General features: G+C 47.7%; 1 protein-coding gene across 2 annotated transcripts in view; it reads right to left on the reverse strand.

Moving 5' to 3' along the window:
• STAB1 (stabilin 1) overlaps positions 1-15,100 on the reverse strand; it is an 829,863-nt gene that overhangs the window by 618,524 nt on the left and 196,239 nt on the right. For both annotated transcript variants that reach the window (XM_069206091.1, XM_069206090.1), the window contains exons 10-11: positions 6,428-6,558; positions 3,367-3,494 (exon numbers count right to left, since the gene is read on the reverse strand). In XM_069206091.1, the coding sequence (XP_069062192.1) occupies positions 3,367-3,494; positions 6,428-6,558 (259 nt within the window). The remainder of the gene's footprint in view (positions 1-3,366; positions 3,495-6,427; positions 6,559-15,100) is intronic.

Here is a 15,100-nt window from a genome sequence, read left to right on the forward strand (position 1 = left end):
GTACTTTTCAGCACTTAGAAAAGAGTGAAAAGAGGAAATGCAAAACTTTTTAGTTATGTGTACACACACTGAACTTGTTTTGTATATTTTTCTCTTATGAAAAGTACAATGACAAGAGTGGTAAGTAGTCTCAAAGCACTTATCCCACCGCTGCACAACCAATGTAGGAGGCTGGACTGGCTTGTAGTGAGTACCAAGGGGTACTTGCACCTTGCACCAGGCCCAGTTATCCCTTATTAGTGTATAGGGTGTCTAGCAGCATAGGCTGATAGATAATGGTAGCTTATCAGAGCAGCTTAGGCTGAACTAGGAGACGAGTGAAGCTCCTACAGTACCACTAGTGTAGTGTCACTTGCACAATATCATAAGAAAACACAATACACAGATATACTAAAAATAAAGGTACTTTATTTTTATGACAATATGCCAAAGTATCTCAGAGTGTACCCTCAGTATGAGGATAGCAAATATACACAAGATATATGTACACAATACCAAAAATATGCAGTATAGTCTTAGAAAACAGTGCAAACAATGTATAGTTACAATAGGATGCAATGGGGACACATAGGGATAGGGGCAACGCAAACTATATACTCCAAAAGTGGAATGCGAACCACGAATGGACCCCAAACCTATGTGACCTTGTAGAGGGTCGCTGGGACTATTAGAAAATAGTGAGGGTTAGAAAAACAGCCCACCCCAAAACCCTGAAAAGTGAGTGCAAAGTGCACTAAAGTTCCCCAAAGGACATAGAAGTCGTGATAGGGGAATTCTGCAGGAAAGACACAAACCAGCAATGCAACAATGATGGATTTCCAGTCGAGGGTACCTGTGGAACAAGGGGACCAAGTCCAAAAGTCACAAGCAAGTCGGAGATGGGCAGATGCCCAGGAAATGCCAGCTGTGGGTGCAAAGAAGCTGCTACTGGACAGTAGAAGCTTAGGTTTCTGCAGGAACGACAAAGGCTAGAGACTTCCCCTTTGGAGGACGGATCCCTCACGCCGTGGAGAGTCGTGCAGAAGTGTTTTCCCGCCGAAAGACCGCCAACAAGCCTTGCTAGCTGCAAATCGTGCGGTTAGTGTTTTTGGTTGCTGCTGTGGCCCAGGAGGGACCAGGATGTCGCAAATTGCGTCAGGAGACAGAGGGGACGTCGAGCAAGACAAGGAGCCCTCTCAGCAGCATGTAGCACCCGGAGAAGTGCCAGAAACAGGCACTACGAGGATGCGTGAAACGGTGCTCACCCAAAGTTACACAAAGGAGTCCCACGTCGCCGGAGACCAACTTAGAAAGTCGTGCAATGCAGGTTAGAGTGCAGTGGACCCAGGCTTGGCTGTGCACAAAGGATTTCCACCGGAAGTGCACAGAGGCCGGAGTAGCTGCAAAAGTCGCGGTTCCCAGCAATGCAGTCTGGCGTGGGGAGGCAAGGACTTACCTCCACCAAACTTGGACTGAAGAGTCACTGGACAGTGGGGATCACTTGGACACAGTTGCTGGATTCGAGGGACCTCGCTCGTCGTGCTGAGAGGAGACCCAAGGGACGGGTGATGCAGTTCTTTGGTGCCTGCGGTTGCAGGGGGAAGATTCCGTCGACCCACTGGAGATTTCTTCGGAGCTTCTAGTGCAGAGAGGAGGCAGACTACCCCCACAGCATGCACCACCAGGAAAACAGTCGAGAAGGCGCCTGGATCAGCGTTACAGAGTTGCAGTAGTTGTCTTAGCTACTTTGTTGCAGTTTTGCAGGCTTCCAGCGCGGTCAGCAGTCGATTCCTTTAGCAGAAGGTGAAGAGAGAGATGCAGAGGAACTCGGATGAGCTCTTGCATTCGTTATCTAAAGTTTCCCCAGAGACAGAGACCCTAAATAGCCAGAAAAGAGGGTTTGGCTACCTAGGAGAGAGGATAGGCTAGCAACACCTGAAGGAGCCTATCACAAGGAGTCTCTGACGTCACCTGGTGGCACTGGCCACTCGGAGCAGTCCAGTGTGCCAGCAGCACCTCTGTTTCCAAGATGGCAGAGGTCTGGAGCACACTGGAGGAGCTCTGGACACCTCCCAGGGGAGGTGCAGGTCAGGGGAGTGGTCACTCCCCTTTCCTTTGTCCAGTTTCGCGCCAGAGCAGGGCTAAGGGGTCCCTGAACCGGTGTAGACTGGCTTATGCAGAATTGGGCACATCTGTGCCCATGAAAGAATTTCCAGAGGCTGAGGGAGGCTACTCCTCCCCTGCCTTCACACCATTTTCCAAAGGGAGAGGGTGTAACACCCTCTCTCAGAGGAAGTCCTTTGTTCTGCCATCCTGGGACAAGCCTGGCTTGACCCCAGGAGGGCAGAAACCTGTCTGAGGGGTTGGCAGCAGCAGCAGCTGCAGTGAAACCCCACGAAAGGCAGTTTGGCAGTACCAGGGTCTGTGCTACAGACCACTGGGATCATGGGATTGTGCCAACTATGCCAGGATGGCATAGAGGGGGCAATTCCATGATCATAGACATGTTACATGGCCATATTCGGAGTTACCATTGTGAAGCTACATATAAGTAGTGACCTATATGTAGTGCACACGTGTAATGGTGTCCCCGCACTCACAAAGTCCGGGGAATTGGCCCTGAACAATGTGGGGGCACCTTGGCTAGTGCCAGGGTGCCCTCACACTAAGTAACTTTGCACCTAACCTTTACCAGGTAAAGGTTAGACATATAGGTGACTTATAAGTTACTTAAGTGCAGTGTAAAATGGCTGTGAAATAACGTGGACGTTATTTCACTCAGGCTGCAGTGGCAGGCCTGTGTAAGAATTGTCAGAGCTCCCTATGGGTGGCAAAAGAAATGCTGCAGCCCATAGGGATCTCCTGGAACCCCAATACCCTGGGTACCTCAGTACCATATACTAGGGAATTATAAGGGTGTTCCAGTAGCCAATGTAAATTGGTAAAATTGGTCACTAGCCTGTTAGTGACAATTTGAAAGAAATGAGAGAGCATAACCACTGAGGTTCTGATTAGCAGATCCTCAGTGAGACAGTTAGTCACTACACAGGTAACACATTCAGGCACACTTATGAGCACTGGGGCCCTGGATGACAGGGTCCCAGTGACACATACAATTAAAACAACATATATACAGTGAAAAATGGGGGTAACATGCCAGGCAAGATGGTACTTTCCTACACAGTCACATAGGTGAGGTGGGTTCCCTCATCCCCAGTCACACAGGTGAGGTGGGTTCCCTAATCCCTAGTCACATATATGAGGTGGGTTTCCTCATCCCCAGTCACACAGGTAAGGTGGGTTCCCTAATCCACAGTCACACAGGTAAAGTGAGTTCCCTAATCCACAGTCACACAGGTGAGGTAGGCCAGACACATGGAGACTCACCCAACATCCTGATGCCATAGGAGAGTTTTCCTGTCTGCTGCCCCACGGTGTTCAGACTCTGGATCTGACGCATTATGTTTCCATAGCAGTTTCTGCTGTCACTAATCTCGCCCTCTTGGCAGACACATCTGAAGGAAAACATTAAAGGCGGAGGAGATTAATGCATTTATAATACAATAATAGTCAAACGGTATTAGATCAGAGTAATCGTCGCCAAACCCATGATATAAAATGGAAGGTGTGGGGCTAAATGTGGGACACTGGGGTTACACGGGCATGGAAGACTGGGGAATGTGAGGGGAGGGGGCTCAAAGTGAGGAAATGACGAAACTTAATGTTGAGGGCAAGGATGGTGAGTGAAGTTCAGTTACCTCAGGGCTTTCATGGTGTTACTGATGACCCCCTTGAGGCTAATGGGGTTTCCGTTTGGTGAACAACTATTGTGATCTGTGCTGTCTCGAAGTGAACAGACTGTTGTCAGGTGAGTCGCTCTGATAGTGAGAGGGGACTGTGTTAAAATTGTCCTCTTTCTCTCAGACGCATCGCAGGTAACCAGTGCCAACTCCCAGGGGTCGGTCTTTCCCTGCTACGATGTCATTGTTTTATTTCTGTTAATGACAGCAAGGTTTTCCCTGTCGGTGATGGACAGAAAAAAATGACTTCAGACGGCTTTAAATAAAGCAGGCGCTCTGATGTCCAATGGCCCCTTCTCCAATGTGCTGCCAGAGTAAACTTTCCGATGATAGACCCAGCAAGGGCACCACCGTGGGAAAACTGATTGTCTGCCCGGCTCATAGTTGGGAGAGTGGACTGAGGGCTTGCGGAGAAGGGACTTGGTCACAGTTGTTGCCGCCCTCTTCCCTTAGCACCGCCCCTGTCTCTAAAGCCCCAAAAAGTCTCCATGGACAGATTGCAACAACTAACACTGGTGGAAGGTGAGTTCTCTGGAATAAACTGTTACCTCCTGGTACCACAGACAGTACTGGGGTGTTGGAGAAACACAACTGCACGCTTCTTCTTAAACTTTCTAAGACAGTTATCTTTTCCACCAGAGAAGTTGGTCTCATCAGTGAGGGTATCTACCAAAAGTTGTGGCCATCTCCAGATAATCCAGTTGGGAGCTTGTAGGCGCGTGTCTGCTGATGAGGACACTGTTTTCTTTAAGCAAGATCCCTCACTCACCTTCCGGTGACATGCTTCATCATACGGCCATGCTCCTCGTCAGGCTCTTGCTTCAAGCATATTACTTGCCCGTTTTTGCGGAAACCTTTGGTCTAGAGAACCCCCTTTCTTGTTGTTTTGGAACTGTGTGTATACTATATCACTGAGATCGCCTGGACGAACCACTCAGTCATCCACTTCACCTTCACAGAAGCCCCCAGCACCGCCAACAGACCGCCCAGCACCTCACACCTCAGCTCAAAGTACCGGAAAGCCAATGGACCAATGCCCTCAACACCTCCCACCCCGACAGCTTGAACAGGCTGTCAAGAACTTCACCACCTGGATCTCTGACTGCACCGACAGAGTCATCCCCCATCAAACCCATCAAACTCCAAGATATCCACCAAACATGCCATGTACACCTTAGAACAAGGAACCACAAAACACACAAGGAAATGGCGCATCAGCAAGGAGCCCAACGACCAGACTACCTTCTAGACATCACTCAACCACTACCACCCACACCTGAAAGATGAGAAGAATGTCCTAGCTGACCGCAAAGCCAGCTCCAACCACAGCAAAGAACTATTTATCATCATCAAGGAGTTCACCAACCCAACAGCAACTGAAAACCTCAACTCTTAACAATAACTCTGCGACACCCTAGTGGACTTCTTTCATGACAAGATCTCCACCATCTACAAAAACTTCAAACCCCAACCTGATGCCTTTGACATCCTCAGCCTCCTTGCTTCCACAGTCACAATCTCTGACCACCGAATCACAGTGTGGGACCAGCTCACCATGCAGGACCCCACGGACATCATGCAGTCCATCCACTCAGGATCACCCATTCCCTCTGTCCCCACCACATGTTCAACCTCAGAAACAGGACCATTAACAACAAGCTCACAGACATCTTCAACACATCCATCACCTCAACACCTGGATATCCTTGCAGGTGATTAGCTACACTTTATAAATCCGGATTGATTGATTGATGACCAACAGTTCAATGCCTGGGTCAGTTCCACCTGATTGTCTCGGGCACTGCGGCATAGGAGTGGTAGAGGGGCACCGCGCTGCTGGTCTTGTCTGAGTCAGCAGTGGCCACTCAGAGGTGATCAGCAGCATGGAAGAGGGCATTCTCAGGGGGAAGGAGGATGCCTATAGGCAGCAGTGGTGACCAAGTAATTTGGCGCTCAAGCAGCTTCATAACGGGAGGTCCACAGCAAGGAACGTGGGTGGTGTGGCACCCGGGCCTCACATGAGCATCAAAGGCCATGAAGCAAATATAATGGAAATAAAAGACTTCCTTGATGGTGTGTTAACAATTAAATGAAAAACAGTGGCAAGAAGTGCAAAAATCCAGTCATTCCTCTAAAGCGAAGAGAGACGAGATATAGGACTGGGAGTCCCCATCCGATGTTCCACCTTCAACCCTTCAAAAGCCACTTTTGTAAGTGCTGAAGGGAGGGACAAGGGTTTGTTCTTTCAGAGGTGTGATGCTTTCTGTGCTTGATGGTGCCTTGCATCCTCTGAGCCACAGGCCCACGGACATTCATAGACATAGCAACGGAGAAGCCAGGGCTGGCAGCTAGGACCTCTGGTGACCCCCAATTGACGCCCATGTGGAACACTAGGTGGGTGCAACCGTTCTCTCCTTCCTGCAAGCTTTGATTTAGTCCTGTGGGCATCTGTTGACCTTAGACATGCATTCTTTCAACATGCCTGACTTTCAGCCATGGAGATGGGCTTCCTTCCTTGTCAACAGTTTGTCATGGTTTATGCAAGAAACCCAAGCTCACTTAAGTTTAAGAGCAGTGGAGGGGATCATCATGTCAGCAGAGCAGGAGAGTCAGAGTTGAAGGTGCTTTTCAATAGGGTTCGCACTTACCGGAAGGTCTGGTCTGGTCCGGGCTCACATTGGGCGCTCTTTCCACAGGTTGTTGGCTTGCATGTTGGGTTGGCGTAACATCCAGCAGAGATGTTGGTAGTTTTCATGCCACGTTCACAAACACACGAAGACTGCAATAGAAAGGTGTCATCATCAGAGGGGACTATATCAAGAAGAGATCAAAGGCTGGCAAGGGACCCGTCAGAACCTAACTAAACTCTGATCCATTGCTGATTCTATGAAATATTTGCCTCTGCCTTATTTTCATCAGTGTAGCATTTCTGATTAAAGCCAGAACATATAATATCAATTGGAAGTAATAGATTTTACTTTTATAAAATATTAATTCTGGATGTTAAGTGTTTTACCTGAATCAACATTTCATGGATTCCATTGTCAAATATCCAGCTTTTGACAGATAAAAATAAAAGTATTTGGCAGAACATGTGACTGTTGTGGCAGACCTTCATGGCGAACCCTCCATCAGCCGTGTCTTGGTGAGCGGAGCAGCATCTGTGGTGGGTCCAGATGTTTACCAGTGGGTTCCCAGGGCCACAACACTAGGGCGCTCCAACTAAGAGCCAAGCTGTTCAATGGAGGCATTTGGCCCTCTAGGGGTAGTGATGTAGAGCAGGGGAGGTTTGTCCAAAGGGTGGAAGGGTTGAGAAGCTCAGGCACAGAAGGAGACAGTAAACAGCGCTCAGTGAACTCAGTGCCTTGCTGGCGTGGTACACTGAAAGAAGAGGGCTTTATCATCAGGTAAGGTAAGGTGAGAACTGCCAACATCAGTGTTGCTTCATGCGGGCCTCCCTGCAGACTAGGCCTTGAGTCAGGAATGTGTTGGGTGAGGCCGAAGCTAGCCTCATGGTATCTTGGACAAGGGGTCCTTGCGTTCAGGGCATGCGTGGCATGGCCGAAGTCCACGAGATGCCTCGAAAGGGCTGTGGGACTCAGAAACCTCAGCTACCTCAAGGTGTGTGATGTCATGGGAGATGTCACCAGTGATGTAATCAATTATGTCTTTTGTGTTTGTGCTCAAAGCACTTTAGTAAGTATTTAATATGATAGAAATACTAGAATTTAATTGTAAATTATCACTTTACAATAACTATCAATACAAAAATGCACTGGAGATAAAAGATAAACAAGGAAAAGAGATACAAGAAAAAACAAGAATTACATATTATGCAATTTAAATGGTTAATGTTACATGAACACCACAATAAAATGCTTTCTTTTTGAGCCGAATGAAACACAAACAATCTCAACTCCTCGCGTTGCAAATCCACCCAGTCCAATCGCACATTTGAAGACCGATGAGACATAATAGATACCTCGAGGCCATCAATATATCAAAATATTTACATTCTTGCATATAGAGATGCAATTTTAAAAGAAGATAGATACATAGGTAGAGAGATAGATAGAGTGATAGAGTAATAGAGCAAGTGATAGAGCAATACATAGAGTGATAGAGTGAAAGTGATAGCGCGATAGTGATAGAGAGATAGACAGATAGATAGATAGACGTCACAATGTTTTCATAATTTCTTTGAGGGACAAAGTAATCTGCACAAATGTTTACCACAAGCAGGTACATCACTTTTGGGTTCGTTTAATGGCAAGTTTCATGCAGATGCATTAAGTGGGGGAGAGAAGAGAGGGGTTGAGGAGGGGGACAAAAGTGCCATTTTACTTCCATAAGATTCTTTCCTCTTTGATACAAAAGAAAAAGTCTGAAGGGAATTGCACCAGATTTGGCACAAAGTTAAAACTTTACTCAAGAAAGGGCCTTTGCTTGGTTTGGTGTAATTCCATTCAGTAGTTTTCAAGAAATTCACATTTAAAAGTATTCTGGTCTAACCATGAAGAGCTTACCTTTTGAAGATATCCTGACCATTCATTCACAGATCTTCCATGGATTTGTGAATCCACAGAGGATTCACAACTCCATTTAATAAAATAAAGCCATCCCATTAGACTTGGGAACAAATGCTCTCTGTGCACAAATCCAGCTCTGAATTAACAAATATGCTGTGTTCGGATTCGCTGGCTGACAAACATTTGTGTTTCCCCCACTATTTCCCAGCAATGGTGCACCGAGCACTCTGGTGGAACAATTACAAGAAAAGGGCCGGAGTGGCCTGGGCAAGCACACCATGACCCATAGGCTGATATAGGGATGCCAGTAAGGGACCCCCGGCAAAAAGGATTTTTCATTTATTTATTTAGCAAACAATTCGCAGAGTCCATGGATTTGCAAACCTTGGACCCTTCTTGAGTCCCTAGAATCCAGGAAGGGTCTGGGATTCATAAACCCAGCATGGGATCTGCAACTCTAGTATACAAAAAGGGGTGGGGAGGGTATTCTATGCCTTACTGCTGTGCTTGGCCAAAGGCCACAAGTGGGCATTAGCCATGCATGGCAAGTTGGGAGCAAAGCCTAGTTTCAGTCCGTCCAGTCCCTGTGGCCAACACCCAGTGCGCACAGCCAAATGACTTAAAAGATCCAGGCCCTGCAATCAAAACCCAATGTGCAAGGCTGAATGCTATACTCTGAAGTGGTTGACCACCCATGGCGGGTTGGAAGGCCATGCCCGTATGCCAACCCATGTGAGAGGAGGTCAGACTCTGCGGGCAACCTCAATACACATGGCCAGCTGGGTGCAACAGGGCTCGTTGTCTGGGTTGGTTTGGATGCAGGGCCTGACTAGAGGCCGGAGCCAGCAGCTAACCCCTGCTGCAGAAGGAGAGGTCCTGTGGCTTACTGCGCAGTACAATGTCATGACATGTGGCCCACCCCCTCATCCCCGCTGTGCATGGTCGATGTCTGTGTGCATGTGGCATTGGCTTACCGATAGATGGTGCAGGGCAGCTGGCTGACCTGGGTGCTCATTGCCAAGGGCCTTGCACAGTGTGGGCTGGCCACCCTGAGAGGGCTGGGAACAGGGCCTGGTGAGATGACAAGCCTTGTAGCCAAAGATTGCTGCTGCAATAGTTTACAAACCGATCACTATGGATTAGTTCCTTCGAGACAGTTTGAATTGCTTTAGTATTTTACCCAGCAGGGCCGGCATTAAATTGGATTGACCAGAACAGCGCCCTGGACGTAAAGAAAATGTAATGTTTTTTTGTGGGGGTGGGGGCTGATTGCGGTGTGACGGCGGGAGGTATGAGGAAGATGGGAGGAGGGCAGGGGTTGGTGGGACGCTAACAATTACGCTGAGGTACATTAAGGTCTGATTACAAAGTCTTTAACGGGACCCCATTTAGACAAAGTGGGATGGCCGAGCTGCTGTTTGCATGACTAACTTAGGCACCTCCCCTGCTGCGCCCCCTTGGAATACTGGCACCGAGGGCCTGCACCCGGCTCGCCCATGCCCAAGGCTGGCCCTGTTACCCAGTCTCGTGGGGATAACTGGGCTCCATCGTGGAGTTCACGTAGCAATGTTTCTGTAACCAGATGTGCTTTGCCCTCCACAGTCGCAGATCCAACACCTCTGCGGACCACCACTGCAAAAGAGGTGCTTTCTTCAGCCATGGGGGCACAATTGGGCAATACGTTTCAAGGAAGGTATCAAGGCCACTGGCATTCTCAAGGTCCAAGACCAGAAGGGGTAACAAGTTGTGGGCCTCTTCTTCCTCCTCATTATCCTCATCATTTGGAACACTCTGAAGGTGTTGATGTGCATCCACATCTGACCCAAAGATGCTTTTGAGCTTTGGGTAGGATGGGCGCTGTGGCAGAGGTAAAGCTGCAGAATCCTCCCACACCACGCACGGTGCCTCAATCTCACAGTGAGACGTGGGTCCAGGTCTACCCAACTCTGCTGTGGATCTTAAACTGGCATTGGGGGTTGAGCTTGGAAACAGCACACTCAGAGGCAAGGCTTCCACTGGCCCCGCTGGAGTCAGCGTTGCCTTTAGTGAAGGAATGGAGGCATGGCTAGGTCCCAGCAGGTGGCCAGGCAGAGGTCCAAGGGATCAAGTCAGTGCCAAAGAAGGTCCTGCGGGTGGAAGCCCAACTTGAGGCCTCGACCAATCCGTGGGGCACAAAGGCACTCCACAGGGACGAGGAATCATCTGACAAAAGCTGCAGAACAGTGACATTGAAAGGCTTACCATGCTGTGGACTTGACAGTGGCCCAGAAAATTTGGGGCACATCGGCTCTAACTGGGGGAACAGGGTCAGATGAATAAAGCGGAATCATGCCCTTGGAGGAGAGAGGAGGAATCCCACCTGGACCTCTTCTGCTTGTACCCAGACTTGCCTTTTGACTCTGTTCTGGACTTACCCATGGACAGCGACGTGAACTGTGACCAGAACTTGAATCGGCAATGGAGCAGAGACTTAAAGCATGACCAGCCTCATTTCTTGTGCTTGACGACATACAGTTTACCCCTCTGTGATGGCCTTTCTATGCATCATAAAGCATTTGTCGCAGAACTTAGGCTCACACCTGCCCCCAGGATACCAGAGGGAAACGGTGTAGGAGTCCAGAATCTTCTTCCTGTAGATGCCACACAGCTTGAAACATGAGGCCTTCAGGGGAAGACTTCTCTAGCATACAGATGAACAAAGTGGAGCTCTGGACCAGCATCCGAAGGCGCAGAAGAAAAGGAACTGATCTTAGCACGAAGGGGTGGCGCCTATATATGGCTCTGGCTGCCACTTCCCGAGGTGAATAAGGTGACTGAGGAGTCAGAAGGTGCCACCATGCAGCGGCAACTGCTGGAAAAGATCAAGGTGCAGGGTGGCACACCGGTGGGGGGGGGGGGGGGGGTACAGGGTAGTCAAAAGATGAGGAATCTGAGGTAACAAGTATCCACCAGAAGCTTAACTTACTATTCCTATGCACAGGAGTACAACACCACCCCCCACACGGGTGTGCAGCTAATTGCTCCCACACATAGGTACATGTACCACTGTTTCCATGCACTCCTCTATAACTCATTTTTCCATGCCCAGATGTAGAACTTATTGTTTAGATGCACAGTCATGTGACTTGTTTTCCAGGCACCAAATTATAACTTACTCTTGCAATGCATAGGTGTTTAGCTTACCTTTCTGACAGATGAGCATACAGCTCACTTTCCCCAAACATAGGTGCATAAACTCACTTTCCACACACAGGTAACTCACTTTCCCACCCACAGATTTAAAACTCACTGAGCACAGGCAGTTGTACAACTCATGGTTCCAGCCCACTGGTGTGTACATCACTGTCGCCACGTGTATAACTTTATTTTATCAAATGTTGATGTACAGTTTCCTTTTTCTGTGCACAGGTATGCAGCTTACTGTTCCCATGCAGTAATGCGTAACTCTGTTCACACACACACAGGTGTAAAGCTCTCTTTCAAGACACTCTAATGCATAATTTGCTTTCCCCACACACTGGTGTAAAGCTCTCTTTCCAGACACTCTAATGCACAATTCACTTTCCCACACACAGGTGTAAAACTTGCTGTTCCAATACAGATGTTTAAATCATGGTTCCCGCACACAGGAGAATAACCTATTTTCACACACATTTATTACTCACCTTTCCTATGCGCAAGTGTGTAGCTTACTGTTCCCATGCTGTTAGACCTGGCAGACTTAGGGTGGTCATCCCCCAATTTTGTGCCTGCCTCCCTCCATTTTTCTGACCTGTTTTTGCTGGTTTTAGGACCCTGTGCACTTTACCACTGCTGACCAGTGCTAAAGTGCATGTGCTCTCTCCCCTAAACATGGTAACATTGGTTCCTGCCCAACTGGCATATTGATTTGCCTATAAGTCCCTAGTTAAGTGCACTACACGCACCTGGGTTCTGTAAACTAAGTGCAACCAGTGGGCCTGCACCACTGATTGTGCCACCCACATAAGTAGCCCCTTACCCATGTCTCAGGCCTTCCATTGCAAAGCCTGTGTGTGCAGTTTCACTGCCACTTCGACTTGGCATTTAAAACTACTTCTCATGCCTTGAACTCCCCTTTTTCTACATATAAGGCACCCCTAAGGTGCTATGTAAGTAAAAGGCAGGGCATGTACCAATGTGTTTTACATGTCCTCAAATTTGTTTTCCACTCCTGTGAGGCCTGCTCCTCTCATAGACTAGTATTAGAACTGCCCTCATATACTTTTGAGTGGTAGATTCTGATCTGGAAGGAGTAACCCTGTCATGTTTAGTATGGCCAGAATGGTAATAGAAAATCCTGCTTACTGGTGAAGTTGGATTTAATATTACTATTTTAAAAATGCCACTTTAAGAAACTGAGCATTTCTCTGCACTTACAGCCATCTGTGCCCTGCAGCCTGTCTCCAATCGACGTCTGGTCTGTGCTGGTTGACAGCTCCCCTTGTGCATTCCACCCAGACATTCATAAACTCAGGACACTCAGTCACATCTGCATTCATCTGCATACTGAATGGGCCTCCCTGGGCAGGGAGGGTGGAGGGACTCTCTTACATTTCAAAGGCCAGTGGCATGCCCTCACACAAAGGACTGATAGCCCACCACAGGGATCCTGGCAGACGAGACTGGGCTGAAAGGGGAACTTGTGGACTTCAAACCCACTCTTTTAAGTCTCCTCCACTTCAAAGGCATTTGTGGGTATCTAAACTGGGTCTCTGACCCCACCAAATCAGATACTCCTGGATCTACACCTGCAACCTGTCAGAGGAACTGCCTGGCTGCCCAAAGGACTCCTTGCAACGTCTTGGTTTCCTCGTTTTTAAAGGTACTGTACCTGGGAGTCTGTGCGACTCCATGACCGGCGTCTGTGGTGTTGGATTATTGAGAACGACTCTGTCAAGGATGCCGTGATAGCCCCAGTTGGAGTTATTGTGTTCTAAGCAATTTAGTGGGATTTAATCTTTAACAATGTATAACTTTGCTTGTGTATATTGGATTTATCATTTTGACTTTATTTTATTCAGATAAATATCTATTTTTCTTAACCTGTGTGGTGTATTTTTGTGGTGTTTTCACTGTGCTACTGTATGAGTTATTGCATAAATTCTTTACACAATGCCTTCTAAGTTAAGCCTGGCTGCTCAGTGCCAAGCTACCAAAGTGTGAGCACAGGATAATTTAGGTTGTGTTGTAACTTGCCCTGACAAGGATTGTGGTCCCTACTTGGACAAGGGTGTATATCTCTGCCAACTAGAGACCCATATTCTAACACATGCATTGATGTATAATTCACTGTGGCCAAACGTGTGTAATTCACTTTCCCCAAACATTGATGTACTGTAGTGTGGTCGGGTTTATGTATCCTTTGGGCATTTGCTTCAGGCGTTAGGCCTTTGTGCACTTGTCCTGGATGTATTTTATTCCTTTGCTTGCAGCATTGAGCCTCGGTGCACTTTGCTCTAAATGCATTTTATTCAGCTTCGTACTGTTATTTTTCAAATAGCCAGTTCTACGGTCTTGTTTTATTTGTGATATCACACTGTTTAGCCTACTTCAGTGCTGGAGTTCTCAATAACACATTTTTGCTCACTCTGGGCTCCAGTCAAGGATACAGTCTGGTACATTGCCGATAGACGTGGTAGGAGTTCAGTCTTTGGATACATTCTTGCGTAGGGACATTTTGTGATCACACTGACATGTTAGTTATCAAAACACTTCCTTGTCCTAATACAAGAGAGAGGGAGATTCCGACTAGGGAACCACAACTAGACGCTGACTTCCTTGTTGCAGATGCTGTACCAGATCACAGGCCTTTGCTCAGGTATGAGGGTTGATGTCTTCCCGGGGAATCTGAAAGGCAAGTTAGTAGCTTAACATGCTGTGCTCGAAATATAACCTACTGAGAGAGAATAGAATCTATTAACACCATGATAGCGTTGTTTTTATGTTTCACTCTCATCGTGACTATTTCAATCCTACTGTGTTGTATGGTTCTGGTCATTGCGGCTCACGCCTTATTATCTAAAATGCAGTTGTTTTATTAAAAACAATATATAAAACTTAAACTGCCTATGTCATTTGTATATGAGATCATACTGTAAATGAGAGAGTTGGTTGGGACCTGAGTGACCATGACTTCCCTGAGAAGTTCTAAAGATGTCATGCGCTCAGCTGCCCAATCATCCCTCCCCCTTGGGAGAGATGAGGCACTGCTAGTTAGCCGGAGCAAAACCGGATTGAAGATGACAGAGGTCCTTCCAAGTGGGTCAGACTCAGTCCCCCACACAAGGAACGATCCTGCTACCTAGAAATCCAGTAGTCTCATTTAGGATAATGAGAGCCCACGCGACATGGCGCCGCCAACGATTGGTCTGGCTCTAATTTTTCGGGTCAGGCTGACTCTCTCAGTCTCATATATATATTGACTCATCGGTTCCGTATACAGAGACGTCCGTGGCACTGAGGACTTCCGCCACCGCAATATAGGTAGATCCTATTAATAGCGGTTGGTTGTTCAAGCTTGAACTCTGAAAGGAAAACCCCGATATTGGTGTGCCTTCTCTGAACTAGCGATGTTTTCATAATGGCGAATCCCCAAGTAATGAACATCGCAGTTAATATGCAACACCCGCTCACGGTGCATCTGCTGGCACATGGTCTGACGAACCAGGGGGGTCCGGTCACGTTTGTGGTGGACGCCCATGCAGCCTATAGAACAGAACTTTTTTATTCTTGGGTCGTATTTCCGGCAGTTGATGGGGCTTCACACACATT

The sequence above is a fragment of the Pleurodeles waltl genome, chromosome 9 (genome assembly GCF_031143425.1).
Source record: "Pleurodeles waltl isolate 20211129_DDA chromosome 9, aPleWal1.hap1.20221129, whole genome shotgun sequence".
Taxonomy (NCBI): domain Eukaryota; kingdom Metazoa; phylum Chordata; class Amphibia; order Caudata; family Salamandridae; genus Pleurodeles; species Pleurodeles waltl.